General features: G+C 39.8%; 1 protein-coding gene across 1 annotated transcript; it reads left to right on the forward strand.

Moving 5' to 3' along the window:
• The first annotated feature begins 548 nt into the window (after positions 1–548).
• LOC110480824 (transient receptor potential cation channel subfamily V member 6) lies at positions 549–22,016 on the forward strand. The gene is made up of 15 exons (XM_021549083.2): positions 549–679; positions 10,047–10,144; positions 10,557–10,679; positions 11,587–11,727; positions 12,258–12,356; positions 12,566–12,741; positions 13,605–13,751; positions 16,036–16,248; positions 16,566–16,652; positions 17,708–17,784; positions 17,971–18,136; positions 18,426–18,492; positions 19,069–19,337; positions 20,101–20,207; positions 21,743–22,016. Exons 1-15 carry the CDS (start codon positions 549–551, stop codon positions 22,014–22,016), a joined length of 2,175 nt encoding a protein of 724 aa, XP_021404758.2.
• Positions 22,017–22,283: the final 267 nt, after the last annotated feature.

Consider the following 22,283-nt stretch of genomic DNA (forward strand, 5'->3'; position numbering starts at 1 on the left):
GGTGTGTCCTCCTCTCTGCCACCTTCCCAGAGCCCTGTGTCTTTTAGGGCACGTTCCCACATGTTCACTCACCTTAAAGGTGTTTTGCCCGACTTGCTCAGCTGTCTATTTCAAAACTGCTTACATGTTGCTTTCCAGAGGAATTCAAAGATACAAAAGGAGGATGATTGCTTCTAAAGCCTAGGTTTGAAAATCAAAATAATAGAAGCCTAGGACCTTGATGCTGTATGAATTCTTCAGTTGCTGTACAGGGTCTTTTTGAGGGGTAGGCTGCTGGCAAGCTACTTCTAAATCAGACACACCTTTGGGTTGGGCTATTTTGGAAACTTAAGTAATTGATGAGGCTCAAGGTATGGTCTGCTAGGAACAAGTGATTTTATTGTGTGTTTTTACACGCACTTTGATCAGCTGATGCTGTTGACTGACAGTCTCCTCTGTAAGTACCTGAGGGCGGAGGAGTGACCTGAAGTGAGCCTTTCCTGACTTTTTCCCTAAGTGGGGATTGCTGGCTTTCAGGCAGCTAGGCAAGAGAGAAAAAGGGACCTGATATGGGGGTACCTTTATTTGGGGAGAGCAATCCCTTCTATTCCCGGATATGGAATGGACTAAGTCAGAAGCTGCAAGGCAAAAAATCCTGGGATAAACATCTGGATGAAATCTACTTACTCCAGCAGAAAAGGTACGGTGCACTTCAGCTTTCTTGTCTTCTCTTTCTTCCGCTGCTCTCCCTGTAGCCGATTCTCACTCTTCCCCCTTAGGCTTTTCTGCCAGTAGATAAACTTTAAACAACCCTGGAGCACTTTTCTCTATCAGATTTCTTCTTCCAAGGTGGAATGCTTCTGGAGTTCCAATCTTATCTTCTTTCACGGGTAGATTTACCAGGTTGCAATTGAATTACCCTGAGTGCAGTTGTTCAGTCACAAATTAATAATGTATTCTCTTGTCTTTCCTGCTTCATTGGTAAAGCTCACAGGAAAATGCATGAAGGTTTGTTATTATTATCGTTATTATTATTGTCATCATTATCATTACCATTATTATTATGATTAGGAGAGTGTGTGATGCATAAGCTGCAGTCAGCTGAAATAGTGGTGTCTTTTTGTCAGGATTTTGCTTTCTCTCTCTCTAAAGGTTGCTCTTACTGCGGGATAGAGTAGGCTGAATGTTGTTGAGCATTTTGGGGGTCAGTCACCTCCCGGGTCAGACTGTGGTTTCTCAGACCTCTGACCTGAGTGTCAACATGTACAGTGACTCCTCTTAGACCTTAGATTATCCAGAAGATTGGCTGTGTCTTCCCATGTGAGCACTGAAGGCTCCCTCCACACACAGAAATGTGGGACCATTCATGGAAATGCAGCTGGATCTGGTTTTCATTGTCATTTCTGCATGCACAAATGCTGCAGTACTCAAATAACAAATTGCTTCCAGTTGCTTGTAAAATCTGTTTTTTCTTTCCATGCATAACTCTGAACATCTGTGGGGACAAAAATGTGACTGTGTGGGACAATATCTGTCTATACATATGTGTATGTACAGATATGTATAGAAATATGCAAAGAAGCAGATTAAGAGGGACAAAAGTACATCTTTAGGGAAAGAATTGTATTGTTATCTAGATTCTGACCAAGTAATAAAGCCTGTGCCAGTTTACTTCAGAGCAGTGGGACTTGAATACACTTAAAATGGGAGGGACAATGGGAACAATAGTGCTTCTGTGGAATGCTGAAGTGTTTACATTTTGATGTGTTCATGAAAAGCATCAGAGGTGACTGAAAATAAAGTTCTCAGCAGATTCTGTAAGGACCAAATGAGTACAAAATAGAAGCTTAAATGTATTTATATATCAAATCAATGATATACTAATAATTAATACCAATAAGCAATAAATTGTAATGCAGTATTTTTTGATTATAACATTATCTTAATATTTTTAAGTCAAAGAGATGTGGAATGGAGCTCTGCTGATCTCCAGATAGTGTCCCACTTGAACTCTTGCCAGCAAGAGATCACATTGCTTAAGCTCTGTCTAGCTCAGTCTTGAAAGCTTCCCAGGATAGAGATTCCACCATATCCTTAGGTACCTGTTACAGCGCTGTAGTAACCTCCTAGTGAAAGAGTTTGTTCATTCTTTTTTTCCCAAATAGTCAACCTGATTTTGATGCTATTCCTGTCCCTTTTTTACCATCTGCTGTTGCCAAGAGAGGTTTGGTCCCTTCCTTTTTGTTGCTGCCTTTCACACAGGCTCCTGTTAGATTGCCACTTCTCTTTGCTTATTGGTCCTCATGAGTCATGTGCTACAGGCTCATGAACATCTTGCGTGATGCTGCTGATGGAAGAAAACAGAAAAAATGTTAGTCGCATATACCCTTCTGCATAAACTTCTCTTAGATCACTGCAGTGCAATCCCACTTGCCCCAAAGTTAACTTTTCTGTGTTTCTTTATAAAGCTCTCTGTAAATCACATGCAGTGTGCGCAATATTCACTGTGAAATCAGGGTTGCATGGGGACACAATTGTTCCCTTCCATTTTAGGTCTATATGTTTCCCATAGGTTTCAACTAACACAAATTAAGTTCCTGCTATTTGGTTACAAATTGCATGGTGCCAATATGTGAAAAATTTATTGCTAAAGAGCAACAGGACCAGTTCATCCTCCTATTATCCTACTCTTTCCTTTCTTATCCCCAGGGATGCTCAGAGTTTGAGGAGAAAAAATAATGAACATTTTGCAGAGGACTGGTTTTATTGCTTTCATATTTTTAGTTATGTAGAGATAGAAAAACACAGCAGGAAGACCTTCTTTGGTGACTGGTGTGTGGGAACTGCTCTCATGAAACCTCTGCTTTTGTGGAAAAACTGTTGTAAGCCAAAAGGGCTTTTGCTGTGTCCTGTCATTTTGTGGTATAGAACTGCAATATTGTGGCTTCAGCTTGAGTTCTTCTTAGTGAAAATGGCATTGGAATACATACAGTAATTAGCAGTGATTAAATTCTACTATTGTCTTATTGAAAGCCAGTGGTAAATATGTTACTGTTTAACTGGCATTCTCTGATCACACACAAAAAGTCTGCAAGAGAAGAACAAAGCTTTTTTTTTCTGTCTGATGACTGGTGATAATACCTAAAAACTGATTGTTTTGGTAGTTGTCACCTTCCCTGGTACTGATGTTCATTCTCTTTCTTCCTGTGAAACAGTCCTTTGAATCTTGCTAGCAGTAGATCTTGGCATTATTCACAGAAAAGGATTAATATTCCACTCTATAATATTTCCCCATGGGAATCCAGTTTCAGAAAATGCAATACAGCCTCCTAACATTGAAGAGGACTTTGAGTTTATTTGGCCTTAATCTTCTGGTTTCTCTCTGTCGAAGAGTCCTTTTTAAACCCTTTAGCTCAATGTGGAGTCCCAGGGACAGTGGTCACATCTCATATGTCCTCTCTAGAATCATCTTTGGAAGCAAACTCCGGGATCTACACAGCCTGAAGCATATGAAAATAATCCCTCAACGTAATTCGTTAACGACAGAGAACAGAAATATGAATACTTACAAAAATTTGGGCCTGATAAATGTGAAGAAGAATCACGTGTCTCTCATAGTGGAATGGATCCTCTAGAAATGATTTTCAGTACAAGAATTTCCAAGGAAATGTGAACAAATTCCTCCTTGAATGTGGTTTTAGCAAATCCACCCTATGGAAATTCCACTGTTCATAAAAAATAAGCAATATATAGATTAGAACAAGTGAGTACATGGTTACAGTACCTGTAAAAGTATAACAATTATGTAGTATTTTTCCTCCTGCTGTTGCGTGTATTCATAACTCTGGCTGATAAATAGTAAGTAATGCAGCAGAGGTGTCTGGAACAATTTGCATAACTTAAAGAGAGCTATGGTCATTCCAAAGGTGTCACAATCAAACCTTTAATTTCTAAATTCTTTAGTGCCTCTTTAGTCTCCCAGGCATATTATCAAGGTGCTTTGCTTACCCTGGAAACAAATGTGGCACAAATAAAGAAGCAGCTCAGCCTAGTGCAGGTAAACCGGATTGTTTAAGAGTTGAGCAGGGACACAGAGAGCCTTCAGCTTCTACACAAATATTTTTCAAACTGCTAGTGAATGAGATGTCCCCAGAGTTTGGCTGTTCATTTGTCTAAACAACATTTCTGAGTTTTCATCCCACAATTTAACGTAGGATTAAAATCCACAATGCCTATCAGTCTTAATTGGTTCATTTGCTCCCAAAGGTAACAGTGAAATAAAGATGGCATCTTCCAGTTCCAGAGCTTCATTTATAGCTTGTTTCAACAACAGTGCTTCTGAGTAGTCAAGATGCAAAGGATAATTGGCTGCTGAGCATAAAATAAAATCAAATGCATCAATAGCAGCATTTCTGGTCTTTTCTTCTACTGATTCACCTTCATCCTAATGGAAGTTCTGAGACTAATAATGGAAAACAGTTTCCCTAATTTCACAAGTGTAAATGTCCTCCAGAAGTGGTGTTTCCCCAGCACTGCACAGACATACACACACCCAATCTCAGCCTAAGATGCATCTCAGGCTCATAGATTTAGGAAGTTATATTTCCTCAACTTGGCCATAGATTTCCATATAAAGAAGAAAACATGAAATTTTTGCCCTGAACTCCCCGCTCCCCCCAAATAAAAAAAGCTGTTAGAAAAAAAATTATTAGACACAAACCTGGAATAAAACAAAGGAACACAAACCTGGAATAAAACTGCAAGACAGTCCCTACTGAGGAGGGTTGGAAGTTTTGATGCAGAATGAGGCTATACATGAGAGAAAAAAATTGTTTTATGACTGCTTCAGTGGCAACAAATAACAACTAACAACTTCTAAACCATTAAAAGAGTTCTAGAATGAGATTATTCTTATGGTGGTCTTAGATGCAGAATTAGGAAGAAAAAAAAATGTTAATGCAAGAAGACTGCCCTGCTGGAAATGACTGATCAAGATTTCTATTGCTTTGTGTGGCAGACAGTTAAATATCTGAAGGGATAAGAATTCCCTATCAGTTTCTTGTCTAGTAACATTGGCAATTATTAACCTGTTTAATTTATTTCCAGAGAAGCTCTGTTTGTTCTCAGCTGAAGGGGCTTTGACATACATGAGCAAGAGGTCCCAGTTAAGTTGCTGAGTCTTGTTGCTGGTGCTGAAGAAATTTGCTGACCCTGTTGATTGTCCAAGCCCCTGTTATCTGGCTCCTTTTCACTTAGTGCAATTATTCCCTAACTCCTTTTTTGGCATCTTGCTAGGTGATTGCTTTGTTCCTCTTTCATCTGGTTGGCTTCCTCTAAGCAGCCCTCTGCTCTCCTGAAGGCTTCCTCACATTTGCATGCACATGCTAGCAGAAGGAAGGGAGAAGATGAATCTCCTCTGGCAATTTCATGATTCATTCTGGAGCATGGCTACTCTGAGCACAACAGGGAAAGAAGAGAAAGCTAATATCCTGATGATGAATTTATAGCTTACGTTAAAATAACTGCTTAAAACCTCAGGAACAGACTCTCTATGGACATAAAGCTTGAAGCTGGAAGAAAACTTAAATTAGAGCAAAGAATGGGGAAATTCCATATAGTAAATGATTGAAGTTGTAGAATCTGATAAGGGAAGAACAGAAAGAGATGCTTCATTGCATTTCTGGTGAGTTCAGTCATTAAATAGAATCTTCAGATTGGTTGTTGTCCAGACAGTTCACATATTTCAGATATTTCCCTGTTCTGAAAGAATAATCATAGCAATCCAAATTCTTCTTTTTATAATGAAATTAAGACTTATTTACTAGTCTTTGCTTTCTCTATCTCTCCATAAGTGAAATGAGCAGGCTGCACTCCAAAAGAAGTGCTTAAGAAGCTAAAAGGGTACATATTACCAGCAGAAAGTGCTTGTGAAATCTCTAGCCTTGTTTAGAACTGTTTTACATTACTCCCTCAGTCAGAATCTGACCTACATTTTATCTTCTCTTTGTTTCACAATGGATTTTCGGGTGTTCCTGATTTTGCCCTCACCTACATTGGAAAAACAGCTCACGGCTTCCCGAGCAGATCATGGAACCATCTGTGAGGAAAGCTGCCCGATAGGAAGGCATGATCAAGGTTCACTCATGCCTCCACACTGACACATTCCTTAGCAAGAGCAACCCAGGAGCACATCCAGGTGGATACTGCTGTGGTTCTCCCTGCCCCTCAGAATTACTGGTTTGCTATGGAGCTGTGCTTAACCTGAACAAATCCTGTAAGGCAACATCCAGCCTGCCTAGTGTTACAAACTTAACTTAGCTGGGTCATCCAGGAGCTTAGTATTCCATGATTCCGTAGCTGTTGAAGGGGATGAAGAGGATTAGAAGAGAAGATTAATTTAGATGTGCTGAATTATCATCTCAAGGTGTCCAGATATGTCTGCTGAATCTTTTTCTGAAAGCCAGCCTCACTGTTCTGTGACATAATGGTACTTTCTGGAAGCTAAGCATCTACTGTGGGCAGCACTGTTAAGAGACTTAAGTCACAGATTTTACCAGCCGCTGCTTTGACACACAAAGAGGCCCAAGTAGTAAAATGCAGAACTCTGTGCTCTGTGCTGTGTTTAATCCATCAGGAAGAAAGTTGGTTAAATATGCCAAAGTTAAATAATTGAAAATGTTTTGAAGGTTCTAAATTCCGGTGACTTTAATTTTTTATATTAGCAAATTTGCTTCCCCTGGTTTTTGACATTTATATGCTCAGTACATTGCTGTAATGTATTAAAAATTAGTTGATAATTAGAACAGTATGTTTTAAATGAGGTTAAAATGTTTCCCCAATTATGAGACAGAAAATTAAATGAGAGTAAAAGCATGTGCCAGGAACACGTAACTCACAAACCTTTGAGGCATCACAAGCAGTGTGCCATGACATTTGCAAGCATTTCTAAGTTCCTCTTCTAGTTTGCTCTTTGGCCTGAGATCTCTGGTGTTCTAAGCCCAATTGGAGGTTGCTACAATAAGAAGAAATTTTTGACAATTTTGCCCTCAGTTTCCAAAAGCTGAGCATAGTATTTTTTGCGTGCCTTCCTCATAGCAGTATCGTGATTTAATTAGATGTTTACAAGAATTTTGGTAATTTTTGAGAGCAAGATAGTGTGTTTGTGTCCTCCCATGTTGTCTCTTGCCCAATCCTTCCTCCTCTCTGAGGTCATTTGAGGGATAAAGGCCTCCCCAGTAAAGCATCAACATATTAATTGTAGCATTGTTTATACTATTGAAACCCCACCTCTTTCCCACTTCCTGCCCCTGAAACTTGTCTTTTCCAGAACCACAGAGCCTTTCTTAGCCAAAATAGTGGCAGAGGTGGCAGACTGACTTCACTAACACTGAATCTTAAGACTTTTGCTTAGAGTGCCTCTTCATTTAGTTCCTGTTTGTGTGATCCTAGATGCAATCTCCTCATCAAATCATCATTAGTTAGTAATGAAACTGACGCATGAGTAAGCTATAGAAGGAATACTTCCCTAACTAGGAGTGTGAAGGACATATAAAAATATCTCAGAAGGGCTCCCTGATTTGTTGAGGATGGTTCTTTTTATCCTGAATGTTTTTATTTCTCCTCTGCTCTTCAGGGGTTTTCTAGTTTAGTTTCTCATGACTTAGATAATGGGGTGTTTTTGGTGACAGGAAGTGCACATTTTGTGGAATGATAAACATGATGTTCAGTTATACTAAGATTACTTGTAGCCCATGCCCATTAATTTATGCTCATTCAGATGATTTCTATTTATCTGTATAATTCTGATATTTTTTGTTTTGCTTTATCCCTCAAGTTTTCTCAAGTGTCTTTCTACTATAAAAGAAAGCAGAACTCTCATGTTTTAAGTGGATTAAATCCAGAAATAATGGCATATAAATTTCTTTTTAATTCAAGATCTTGTTGTTCATAAAATAATAATTTAAAGCAAGAAATACATATTCCTGTAAGCCACGGAATTCATGTTGCCTGCTTTCCTGTTGTTTTATTGTTAAACTGTCCTATACTTAAGATGAATGAGTTGTAGGAAAACATTTTTTGCAATGGGCCATCTATAGTCCCTATGTCTCTGATGTGAGTTTTAATGTGGCTTATAACAGAGTTATATTCACAAGTAATGTATCCTCACATCAGTGTTACCACTTAATGCAAAGCATCTATTGCTTTATGTAGGATTTACCCCTAAAAATCTTGTAACTAAATAATGCCAGTATACATGGAACATCACCAGGAGGAAGCATTTACTGTATCTGCAGGTATATGGTTTGACTAATGTATTTGTCCCACATGGGCTTTTGGGAGGAGTGTTTAAACCGACTATTGCCAGTTGTTAGATGATAGTAAAGGGACAGATAGAGATTGGTAGAAAAACAAGGGCTGGTGTTTTCCTGGTTCATATCAGCTTGAATTTGTAATTTTCTACTGTAATCCTTAGACTTATTCCACATCACACATTGCAGCCTGACCTGGCCACACTAGATAATTAAGATCAAATTAAACATCTGTACTAGAAAACAGCAGGGGTGAGACAAAACCACAGAATTTTCATTTGAACAGAGATCTAAAACTGACCTTTTCTTGTTGGGAGAGAGGAATCTTTTTCTATTTCATACTGAAAACTCATTATACATATTTATTTTCTTTTGGTTTGAGAGTCTTTCCTCCCCTTTAATTGTTATCTCCTGAATATGGATACTTACAATTCTTTATTTATACAAAATCAAGAAATGCAAAAGCCCACCTCAAAACACTTTTTGATTTATGATTTAAAAGATGAACTGAAAAATACTCAAGGATAACAGAAATATTTACCTCAATTTTGTAGATTTTGGGGTTTTTTTTATTATCTATGGCCAACTCATGACTTTGAACATTGGCAAACTTTGGATGCTGAACGAACATTGCAGGTAACTCTCTTCAGATACTTCCACAAATTGATAGGAACACCACCTGAGCCTTCTGTTTTCCAGGCTAAACAGTCACAGTTCTCTCACACTTTCCTCAGCTGGGACATGTTGTATTCTCATGATCATCTTTTGCCTTTTGCTGAACTCTGTCCAGTAGCTCCCTCTGTGTTTAATACTGAAGATTCTAATACCTGGATGCAGGGCTCTAGGTATGGCCTCACCAGAGCTGAGTAGAGGGGGAAGATCACCTCCCTTGACCTGTTGTTTGCTTCCATAGACCTTGCTCTAGTGAAGTTTGGTGGCTGTACTTATAAATTCTTCATCAAACCCAAAAGATATACTAAAATAACCCAGATCCTCATGGAAGACTTGAGGACATGCTTCAGCTATAAGTGAACCACTCTGTCTGGAACTTGTTTGAGCGCATGCTCTTTCTCAGGACAGGAACATATTTCAGTTCTCAACAATTTCCTCAGTTCTCTCAGCACTAGAGAAAAAAGTAGTATAGCTAAATTGTAAAATTTTTCTCCATAACTTTGTATATGGAAGAACTACATTTCAGAGCTCAGTCTCTTAATTATAGGAAGTGTTGCTAGAACACAGGTGGAATTCTTGTTTTTCCTTTCCCATCCACTATGGAAGAAATTCAGACAACAATCTTTTCTTAATTTATTGTGCTGTGTGAAGAAACAACTGGCTTTTTCTGGCTCCGGAGATAAGTGTCTTCTTGCAGAAGAGCTTCAATGACCCATCATTCACTATTTCTGTACCCCAAAAAGTGGGATATCAAAACAAGAAGCATTCTGGTTGTTTCCCTTGTCTTTCCCTCTGCTGCCACCATACGGTTCAGCACCAGTAAGAGATGATGAACTTCAGTGTGTTTTTAGAATTGCACTGCTTGCTTTTTCCTGTGGTTTTTTGTGTGTTTGTTTGCTTTTTGTTTATTTTGGGTTTTTTATTTTGTGCATTCAAATAATACCTCAGATGGTAGATGTGCATTGCTGACTTTTCAGTGAAAATGTTCAAGATACACACTGTCTTGAGCAAAGGCCATACTAGCTCTGGAGAGAGGCACCATGTGTTTGACTTTGTTCCTTATCAGCCACTTTTTCTTGACTCCAGGATCTGGGAATCCCCCCTCCTCCAGGCTGCCAAAGAGAACAACCTCTCTGCCATTAGGAAACTTCTCACTGACGGAACATGTGATATCTATCAGAGAGGTAACTGGGATTACTTGAAAAAATGGCTTTCTGTGGAAGGCAAGAGCTTCCTACAGTGAGCAGCTTGTTAGCTGGTTAAAACATTTGCATCAGCAGGCTCAGATGACTTAACTCTATGTCAGCAGCTTTGCAACAAAGTGAGTTTTCTGACTTGGTTGTGCTCATTCACTTAATGCTTGAGGTTGGCTGTCGCTTACAGACACCTGAAGTTTCTGCTCAGTTTTCAGATTTTGTTGAAGGACAGAGACTGTGCAGTTGTGTGGCTGTACCAGGCACTACTCAAGGGAGAACATAGTTCTCCTGTAATTCCCCACCTCAATGAATATATTTCCGCTTTTTTTTTTTTTTTTTTTTCTGCTTTCTGTACAGTTGAACATCTTGGCAATTCTCATCTTTGTCCTACTGCTTCTAGGCGCAGTGGGAGAGACTGCCCTTCATGTAGCTGCCATGTATGATAACTTGGAGGCAGCAGTGGCTCTGATGGAAGCAGCTCCTGAGCTTATCAATGAGAGGATGACATCAGAACTTTATGAAGGTAATATCACTGGGAAAGAGGATGGGCAGGATTCCCTGCAGATGGGGGCGGGGGGGCAGAAATGCTACTTGTACATTTGGAAAATTGGCTTATAAGGTTCCTGGTTCAATATGTTGCTGAACTGTTACACAGCAAAACCAACATGCAAATGGCTTCTGGCCTTTCTTGGAAGGTGGAATTATATTAAACATGAGTACATACATGTACAAAGATGCAAAGGCCTTGACCAGGGAATTGCAAGGATATATACAGTTTTCTTTCTGACATACTCATTTGTAAAAAAAGGATATCTGCCTGACCTCCCCTGAAAGCAAAAAAGCTAGTTATTTGATTGAGAAAATGTGAAATGTGGCCACTGCTTTTAAGGCTAGACTCTTATCCAGATTTTTAAATAATGCTTCTGGTCGAGTACATAGAAATTCCAGTCTTAATCTCAAAACCAATAAAATAATAATAATGGGGTTTTAAAAATTCTAAAGCCTAGTTTGAAGGATTAGAGGAAGTCTTTGGGAGTTTTGTCTTGACCTTATCTTAATTTCTTATGAAAGAAAATATAGTCAATCTCATAACTTTGTTTGCTTCCCAGGAGAGAGTGACATGTCTTGATTTTCCCTAGAAAAAAACGTAGAGAATGCACATTGTTGGGGTTTTTTGGCAATTTGTAAAGTCAGTTTTAATAAATGAATGAAAAGATTTAAGTGGAAAGGAACATTTCTACTTAGAAGGGAAACCTTCTAAGAACCTTTCTACTAGAAGGGAAAGCACAACCCTTTGCACACAACAGGATAACGTCAAAGCCAGTTCCTTTAGCTGCTGTCCATTTACCGTGACTGACGTGAACTGCAGGCTGGTGATCAGCCTGAAGTTGCTTTGTTGAATGACAAGGTTTTGTTTCTGTGTCTTGCAGGGCAGACAGCTCTCCACATTGCAGCAGCCAACCAGAACACCATGCTGGTGAAGGCTTTGCTTAAGAGAGGAGCCAACGCCAGCACAGCAAGGGCCACTGGGCACTTCTTCAGGCGCAGCTCCCAGAACCTTTTCTATTTTGGTACAGCCTTAAGTTCTCCCCTTGCTGCTACGGGAGGGAACCAGCAGAGTGGTGAGGGGATGTGGGGGAGCCTTCCTTTAGTCCCCATCTGAAGTGGATAAACAGAGGCTCCTATCTCCAAGTGTCATCAGACATACACCTCTTAGCAGAGGGTATGACCTCCTCTGAGGGTGTGAATGTTATGTGAATACAAACAATACACAATTTATAGCTTTGCATGTATGCAAATAAATATATATATATTACATAAAAGTTGTAATTTAGTGTCTCCCTAGCAGTAAATTACATGTCTACTTCTTGTGGAGATAAACCACTGAAAAGATAATTTCTTCCTTTTAGTGTTGTGTGGGACAGGTCTTTTTTAACTTTTCTGATTAGGATGAGAAGTGGGGCAGGAAATTTACAAGCTATCTAAGGAAACTCTTCCTTTCATATCCTATGGCTTCATAGCATGGATAGTTTTCCCTCAGCATGCTTCTCTCTGCCTCCTGGATCCTTAATGTTGTTTCTCCCCATTCCTTTCATTTCAGGAGAACATGTTTTATCATTTGCTGCCTGTGTGGGAAATGAGGAAATTGTGCAGCTGCTCATTGAGAATGGAGCTGACATTAGAGCTCAGGATTCTCTGGGTATGTGCGGTGGGGCTCAGTGAATTACATAGAGTGGATCTGGATATTTTAATTCAGGCTGTCATCCGTGCATGCAAATAAAGAATATTCTGGCTAGAAACAGCTGTGGGATGAGGGATATGTGGAAAATAAGAGCCATCAGTCCATTCCCAATCTTTGCACAGGGCTGGGCTATTCCAGATACTTCATCCAGTCTGCTTCCTTCATAGGTAACACTGTTCTTCACATCCTGGTTCTCCAACCTAATAAGACGTTTGCCTGCCACATGTACAGCCTGATACTTTCCTATGACAGGAACAAAGAGGGACCAGGGTCACTTGAACTGATTCCTAACAATGAGGGGCTTAGTCCATTCAAACTGGCTGGAGTTGAGGGCAACACTGTGGTGAGTTTGTGTGAGACTGGTACCTCTGTACAAAAGAAATGGAGACCTTGAAATAACATCATTCAGAGCAAGGGTGTTTGTGTATGTTCTTAGTGGGTAGGAGATACATAACAAGATATTTTTTTTTTTCCCCAGAAATCTTATGTAGGTCCCAAAAACCCTTTATAAGAAGTTTCTTTATCCTAATGATAGAAATGAGTGCTTAAAGAATAGATATTTTCCCCCAATTTTTGGAGCATTTGAGTTAAACAGATGTTAATAGACACATTTAACCCAAGCAATTTTTTTAAAGGCTCACAGAAATTATTGTCTTGTTTGTCTAGATTTCATTACTTTAAATGTGACAGATGGCAAACCTCTTTGGGTACCCACAGGCATTTATTCATAGGCAAAATCTTAGCATTTAATGCAAACCCTCATCCTTCCACTCACTGAAAAGACAAAGATGGTCAATGTTTCTTCTGTAGGGGAAGAAGGGACAGGATCATTTCCCTTGTCACACCTCTTTTCTGATGTCTTGTAGAAGAGTATTAAAACATTTTTTTTCTAATCAAGATGTAATTCCATCTGAAGTCTGTTGTGAGGAACTATAACAGTGTCAAGTAACTTTAGCAGTTTGATTACAGTAAAAATAACTCATCTTTTACATCAGGCATGAGCTAATAATCATATCGGAATCAGAAAAAATTCTTCCACTTCTTAGCCTGCTGTAATTGTTCCCAAGAGATCGAGAACCACAACTACCAAGTTCAAGGAAACTATGTCACAATTGAGGGTTTTGAGCAACTTTATTTGTTCTCATTGCAAAAACACTATATACTGGAAACCTTCTGAGATCGTTGCCTCCCTTCTTTTCTCCTCAGATGTTTCAATACCTTATGCAGAAGCGGAAGCAGAATCTCTGGTCCTTTGGCCCCTTGAGCACTGTGCTGTATGATATCACAGAGATTGACTCCTGGGCTGAAGATCAGTCCTTCCTTGAGCTCATAGTATCCACCAAGAAGAGAGAGGTACTGCACTGCATACATTCTGTGTGCCGACCATGGTGATTACAGAAGGGGAGGGATGATAAGAAAGATAAGTTTGAAGGTTCAAGCTCACTGATACAATCCATAGAGCATGGTACATTGTGCCTGAGCTGCAGATGACACATGAAGTACAGACGTTTATTAATGGTCTGGCTACATCTGATGCTTTATATACAGTTTCTTCTGAGGTGTGAAAATGCAAGGTTATTGGAAGAACTAGGTATGAACAAACCACAGAAAAGGGTTTTCTCTCGGCAGGCTCAAAGATACACTAAGAACCTGTGGAGTAGCTCTAACAAGTATCTTCCTGTAGCTGTGATACTGATTAACTCTCACAATATCCCATGAGACAGGAGTACATTCAGAAATCCTAAACTGGAGTGCATTTAGAAACCACTCATTGTTATTATTCCCTTCATTTAATGACAGGTTATGACTCAAAACAAAGTGGGTGAATTATCTCTGCTGTAGGCTCAAAAGCTTGTAAAAGGATTAATAAGACAAAAATAGCTGAGTGTAATGGCAAGCTTTGATAGATCTCCCTAGGACTTTCAAGGTACACAACCCTATCAGTTGTAATGACCTTAAATAATCCTAACAGGACAGGAAATGAATCAGAAGACACTTCAATTAGCACAGTTCTGCCCATCCTGTATTATTTCCACCTATCAAAATTTTAGTCAAACCTTTCTAAATACAGTTTGTGCTTCTGAAGAGTTTTGCTATGGAGCTGCTATGTCTATGGAGCTCTCATTGCTCTTAGTGAAATACTCTACATTTCCATGAGTGGGGATACATATGGAAATCCAGGAAAAAGCTGTCCATGTCAAAAAATATAACAGGCTTAGAAGTTGTCCACTTTAGAAGACTAAATCATAATTCTAAAAAGATAGCAGAATATTGGGCTTCTCTTATCCCAAGACATTCATTTAGTGCATGCAGATTCAAGAATACTGATCTCAGAAGATAAGATGTCCCCAAATATCAAGAGATAAAATTATTTTTTTTTAGAATGCTCTTACTTATATGCAGTTGCAATTTTTGATGCATAACTAGCAATTCTTTTTTGCACTTGATATGTGGGGCCCAAAATGTTTGCTGTCTCTCTAGAAAAATGCCATGTGTGACGCCATCCCATCATCCCCTCCTAGTTCAATATTGGAATAGAGAAGCACCTTTAGCCCCAGTCAGAAGGAGATTCTTCTTGTATTAAGGGGAATGCATACACACAGAGGTCCTAAGATATATTTTCTGATCCTGAAGTGGTTGAAAAGTAAAAAAAATAGATGGGAACTAAGCTACAGGAAGATTATAGTAAACTTCAGACTTGTATTATTCCTTTGAAAATGAAATTTATTCTCCTTTGCAAAGAATTCTAGAATGCTGACTTCTGCAGAAACCAGAACACCCATAGGTGGATTCTCTCTCATGCAGTTTTGATCCTTTATGATATTTCATAGGGCATTCAAGAGTTTTGTTAGTCATGTCCATTTATGGAAACATTCCCTGCACTTTGTACACTCAGCAATTTTTGGCTGACTTAGAGGAAACAGGGCATTGTAGCAAGAGAAGAAAAACATCCAGAGTATATTAAGAAGTTTTTCTTTAAAGTAACCCTGTCACAACAATTTGATTCACATTTTCTTCTTGTTTACTGCAGTGGTCTCCTAAACAACAGAAAGTAATCTAGAAATATTTAAAAAAGTGTGTGGCTCAAATTCATAAGTTGTCCCTTCTACTTATGCTCTGTCAGTCTTATAGTATAAGATGAAGGTTTCATATAGGAATTCAATTAATCAGCAGATAATAAGGCAGAAACTTAAAAGGCAGTATTTTTACATAAGCCATAGTGCACCAGTCAAGTACAAATATCTTTTAGAAAAATGTTTCAGTTTTCTTATTTTAAAATGCCTGATACAGAAACTTCTGTTGTTGTACTAACAAGAATATTGTCATTCTCAGTTCTATGTTCTTACACAGAGCACAAATTTATTCCAGTATCTAACATGCTTTTCTTGTACTTCCCACTGGTACTCTCAACAGCTGTTCTCTGCAGGATATATTTCTTTTTTCCAAAGCTCTTTATTGTCAGACTGAGCAAATCCAATGCCCACTAGACCATGCCACTTTTGGAAAGTAAATTCAGTTTCATAATGCTGAATAGGGCAGATGAGAATAGTTTGTTAACACCCTCTCAGGAAAATTTGTGAATGCCATTAAAGCAACACACTTCTGGCAATTGATTCCTTCTTTCTGTCTTCCTCAGGCACGCCAGATCTTGGACCTAACACCTGTGAAGGAGCTGGTGAGCCTGAAGTGGAACATGTATGGCCGTCCCTATTTCTGTTTCCTGGCCTTATTCTACATCCTTTACATGGTCTGCTTCACCATGTGCTGCGTCTACCGGCCCCTGAAACCCCGCACAGGCAACAGAACCAGCAGCAGGGACAACACAGTCTATGTCCAGAAAATGCTCCAGGTACTGTGACTGTAGGAGCAGGAGCCCCTATTGGGCAATTCCCATGTAACCTACTTAACTGGAAAGTCCAATCCTTCCCCAGTCCTCAGCTGTTGCAGCTGCCCTCCTCCCCTCTTTCAGCCAGCTGACCTTTGTCAGGGAGGAATAGGAAGTGTGCTCTGTCCTCCATTGCTGTGGCTGGGCTGGTTCCTCTGGCATGGCCAGGTCTACTCATGTTTATTAAAATTAACAATAGGCTTTCTTCTCCCCATCCTCTTAAAATTTACTTTCACTTTATTTAAATTTTAATTTTAATTTTCATAAACTTTCTTTTTCAGGAATCATATGTGGCATACGAGGATGAGCTGAGGCTGGTGGGGGAGCTGATCACAGTCATTGGAGCTGTAGTAATTTTGGTCCTTGAGGTAAGAGAAACAGCTATACAGTTTCTAGTTTCATCAAGGCAGTTTTTACTTACTAGACAAACATGGATTTGTGCTCACTACTTGGTAGGGCTTATTTGCTTAGTCTGAGTGCTTCCACACAGGTCTGTGGCAATAGACATTGCCAACAGAATCTATTAGATGAGACAGAGACTGTGGCAATGTCCTAGTAAGACTCCAGGTGTGGAAGAAGCAATTAGAAGGATTGGGCGCACTCTCAAATACTGTCTGCAGGGTAACCCACAGTTCCTGTTAGCACCATCCATGGTCCAGCTGACTCCCAGATGTTGCTTCATCCAGCATCCATAAATATTCCTGTGCTTAGGGCTGCTGGGTAAAGTGATTTCTGTGCATAAACAGCAAAATTTATATTTAATTGGAGATCGGTTACTCTATGGACTTGTAACAGGAGCCTTTCTCAACTACCCTCCACTTGATTTTATTATAATAGGAAATAGAAGATTGAAGCTTTTTTGAGAAAACTCAAAAGATGATGACAGGAAGAACTGAAAATAAAACAGGTCTTGTAAACAGCTTTCTGTCTATATGGGGTGCATCAGGCACAGTGTAAGCAGCTGGCCAAAGGAGGTGATTGCCCCCTCTCTGCTCTGCACTGGTGTGACCTCAGTTTGAGTGCAGTGGGCAGTTTTGATTCTCTCGTATGTTCCAGATGGACAAGTCCTTCTTCCTGTGCTTAGTCAGGACTCTGGGGCTAAGGCTACAACCAACACAGTGTGAATTATAACAAACTCCTTTGATTCCCCAAGAAGATCTTTTTTGTCTTTGTTACTGAGGCACCTCTCTGTGACAAGTCTCTTAATCTGCCCAAGCATTCTTAGATTTTTCAGCAATCTCTGTCTCATCCCAAGAAGGGCCCACCTGGCTCAACCATTCTGATTTTAAAGTAGCATAGAAATTGATCCATCAAAGGAGATGTGGCTGACCCTAAGAACCTGTGAATATTGGTGGTTGCCATGACATTTAGTAGTGTTATGAAAACTGTCTGAGTCCTTAAGTTGACAGGATGTCTCTCTCAGATTCCAGATATTCTTAGAGTTGGAGCAGCAAAATACTTTGGACAAACAATCCTAGGAGGGCCTTTCCACATAATTGTGTAAGTGCAGAACATAATAAGTCTAATAAATATATCGTCTATCATTTTCCCTACTGCTCTCTTTTGCCAGATGAGTCACTTTCTCCATTTTTTTTTGAGTACTCTTTCTCTAGATTTATTTCTCTTAATGGCTAGATTAATATTTTCTTTATTGAACTTCTTTTTGCTGTCTCTTCTTCCTTGCAGCATCACATATGCTTGCATGATCCTGGTGACCATGGTGATGCGTCTCACCAGCACAACTGGGGAGGTGGTGCCCATGTCCTTCGCCCTGGTGCTGGGATGGTGCAACGTCATGTACTTCGCTCGGGGCTTCCAGATGCTCGGACCTTTCACCATCATGATCCAAAAGGTGTGAGACACAAACAAGTACGGGCTATCCTGGCACCTCTTTGCAGATAGGGAGAACTGTAAGAATACTGTTTTGTCCCTCAGGACTATTTGCTTAATTTTGCATTCATGTCAAATGGACAGCTTCTTGTCTGCACAGAGCGTTTTAGAACTTTCACGTTCTCTCTTTAGTGCAAAGGTTTCCTTTAGCCCACTCATGGTCTTAGAATCTGGGAAAAGGTTTTCATGGGGTGACACTGTGACTTAGTGGAACAGTTGGGCCTCATGGTGGCTCTGTCTTTGCTCTACAGATGATATTTGGAGATCTCATGCGCTTTTGCTGGCTCATGGCTGTGGTGATATTGGGCTTTGCATCAGGTGAGTCTACAAGGAGAAAATAATCATATGTTACCCCTGCCAACTGCTTTGGAATGAATTAAGAATGTGGGTTTTGATTAAATCTCTGATTGACTTCTTAATAGTTGAGAAATCTGGTGATGATGTTTAGCTTCTATTTCTATGAGCATGGTCACTTCACAGTACTGACTTCAGCTTTAAAATCATGAGTTTGGTTTTCAATTCTTCCTCTTTCCAGGGTAATAGAAACTAGGATAATTCAAATAATTACATATATTTTAAAGTCAAGGTTTAAGAACATACTGCATTTATGATATTTGTCTATGAAACATTAGATTAACACACAAAGATTTATTATATCTTTGAGGATGAAAAGATCACTAGTTTGCAAAATAAATAATCAAAGTAAATTTGGGTCATTTTATCATGGAGACCAGTGATTCTAATCAGGGAGTTATCCTTGCATAGAAACACATGCAGGTCCTGCCCAGAGCATTTTTTTGGTCAGAATCTCTTATAGGATTCTCTTATTCCTCCTGGAATGTGATTCCTATTGTTAAACTCCCTCTTTTTTTCCTCTTGATTTCTCTCTTCCAGCTTTTTACATCATCTTTCAGACAGAGAACCCTGAAAACCTCGGGCAGTTCTACAACTATCCCATGTCCTTGTTCACCACTTTTGAGCTGTTCCTCACTATCATTGATGGCCCTGCAAACTATGATGTGGACCTGCCCTTTATGTACAGCGTGGTGTACTTTGCTTTCGCCATCATTGCCACCCTCCTTATGCTCAACTTGTTAATTGCCATGATGGGTGACACCCACTGGAGAGTGGCCCATGAGCAGGATGAGCTCTGGAGAGCCCAGGTAATCTAGTTAAGGTGGGCATTCCTACCTTATTTCAAATAGCAGCTAGAAGCCCATCAGAGTTTTTGTTCATGCTGTGTCTCCCTAGATGTTTGTTCCCTACATGTGGAATCTCTTGTTAAATAGAATTGAAGCTGCATCTTTTTTTTTTTTTTTGCAAATCACATTGCTGTGTAGCTGAGAGTTAAATTATAGTTATAGGGATTTAGTGAGGGGGGATAGAACATTAGGTAATGGTAACAGGAAGGCCAGAAATGTCTTTCAATCCATTAAAAGAAGATGGCCTGACTATCCTGGTCAAAAGGCAAAGAAATTCAACCAATTCTATAGCTAATCAACTGGAAATCCATTTCCTATGCTTTTCTGTGAGAAAGCAGTCAGACAGATGGTTAAATGTAGTCATGTGGCCACAGTGGCAAGTTGTGATGACAATTAAAGTGGGTATAGATACCATCCTCTTCTCTAGCTTGCAATTAATTACCCTAATCCTTTCCATGAGGTATAAAAAGACAGAAATGGAATAGTGTTTTAAGACCACCATTACTTCTTCAAAACATGGTGAAGCTGATCTTCAACAATTAGACCTAAATTAGTGACTGCCTTATTTGAAATGGTGCGTAGACTCTGTAGTTGTTTTTTTCCTTAAGGAGCTGTAATGAAGTACAGTATGGGTCAGTGCTGATATAACTAGTATTTTTGAAAGAGAGTCTGAGTTTTTTGTTTTCTAATTAATTTGAGTGTTTCCTTTTTTCTCATTCCAAAGGTTGTTGCTACTACTGTCATGTTGGAGCGGAAGCTGCCGCGGTGCCTCTGGCCTCGCTCGGGAATCTGTGGGCGGGAGTTTGGGCTGGGGGACCGATGGTATCTCAGGTGAGTTTTCTTGGAGTGTGTGCATACAAGGATCCAACAAGAAGAACCCAATGTATGGATGTTAACAAAGAGTCTTCCCAGTGGTCTTGGGAGTGTTCAAAGTGCTGGCCTTACACAATACAGACTCCAATCTGTCTGTGACTGATAGATAGACAAGCACTGTCCCCCTCAGAAAGCTCTGCTGTGCATTTCCTTGTGAAATCAACTCATGCCTTCTCATCCAGTAGTCACATTGGACAGACCCCAGAAACTGCATGGGTTATAAGACCTGAATTTTTCTTTCAAACTTCTTGTAAAGAGTATCACTGAACTTCACTGCTGTGCTTGGTTGGCCATCCCTGTCACTTGGATACATGAAACGCCAGAGGCAGAATCAATCTATCAGGCATTCAACAGCAATGAGCTGCCATGTGAATGACTCAAAATCAGAACAGGAATAATTAAAGTAAAAATTTTTTTCTCAGGTGAACCTGGTAAATACGTTATACTTTGCAATGACTGTGTCAGGTTGCAAAGGCACAGGTCCAGGGTTTCAATTTAGGTACTGAACTAAAAAACTGTCTGTAGTCAGGATAACACTAAATTCCTCATTATTTCTGATTTTAATCAATATTTATGCCAGGTGAGAAAATAAATAAATTTTGGGCATTTGCCTTTTCTAACTGTGCCATCTTTTGCTGATAAAGCCAGAAGGGGGAGTGGTGGCTGTATGAATCATAGAATCATACACTCACAGTATCCTGAGTTGGAAGGCACCCACAAGGATCATCAAAGTCCAACTCCTGGCCCTGCACAGGACTTTCTGCAGGTTTTGCAGACAAACTGAGCCTTGTGGATTTTGATATTTACTGGGCAGAACAAGCAGACCTAAAGTGGTGCCAATAGGCAACACTTTCAGTCCAAGGCATGAAATATAAAAATACATCGCAAGAGCAATGTCCCAGAAATTCACTGGGAATAATTGGAAATGCCAATTATTCAATGGATGCTGTGAGAAAAGAGTGCTGTGATTAATTCTGTCAAATCACATGGGTGTTCCTTATATATGTGTGGGATAGTAATTTAGAAGACAATCTGTAAGTAATGTAGAGGATTTGTGGAACTGGAGCAGTTAAATAAAAGTTCATCAAGAGATGGGTGACATCCTGAGGCTAGCAGCCATAGAGTATCAGAGGAGGAAAGTCAAGAACAGAGAAAATAAATTAATATATGCATATGTATGAATATATGCATATATGCATATATCAAGGTCTGCCAATTGCTTACAGCTGGCAAAATGGAAAGGGCAAATCACAACTGGGAAATGAGTTAAAGGACAAGAAACCACAGACAAACAAAGGTATTGAAGTCAATGATCAGGATGAAGGTCTAGGAGATAACTGTGCTAGCAGCCCCTAGCATCCTGCCTATAATCGGTTTCCTGTGCAGATTTTTCTGGAGTGTCTGTGTCAGTAGGCTTGTTTTTTGGAGGGGTTTTGTTGATAAACTGGCAATTTTCTACTTAATTCAGTTTATATTTTCTAATCCTCTTCCAGAATTGAAGACAGGGTTGATCCCAACAAACACAAGATGATGCGGTACACAGAGGCATTTAAGGCTCAGGATAGGGATAACTATGACAAAGGTTCAGAGAAGCTGGAAGCCAGCAGGGACACCTTGTGCAAGAAGGAAATGTCTGCTCTGTCACTGTCACGGAGCACATCCAGAACGAGTTCTCACCGTGGCTGGGAGATACTGAGGCGCAACACCTTCCGCCAGCTCTGTGGAGAGGTCGGTCCTGCCGTGGATGAGGAGGTCTATGACGTCTAAGAAGCCTCTATTTTCACTCCACAATATGTGGAGTGGCCCTTTTGCCATGACAGTTGTCTTCTACAGCTGTTATACACTCCCCATCATGCCACACACATTCGTCAGCCTTGGAGAACTCTGCTGGTGAAAATTTTGTGAGCAGTTCATGACATCTGTGCCATGACAAATTAATGCAATTTTTTCTCTCCTACTTATAAGTGTCTCTGCAATTGCACTGATATTTACACCAAGCTGGTGGGCTTGTTGAGCTGTGTTATTCAAATGATT

The sequence above is a fragment of the Lonchura striata genome, chromosome 2 (genome assembly GCF_046129695.1).
Source record: "Lonchura striata isolate bLonStr1 chromosome 2, bLonStr1.mat, whole genome shotgun sequence".
In the NCBI taxonomy this organism is placed as follows: Eukaryota; Metazoa; Chordata; class Aves; order Passeriformes; family Estrildidae; genus Lonchura; species Lonchura striata.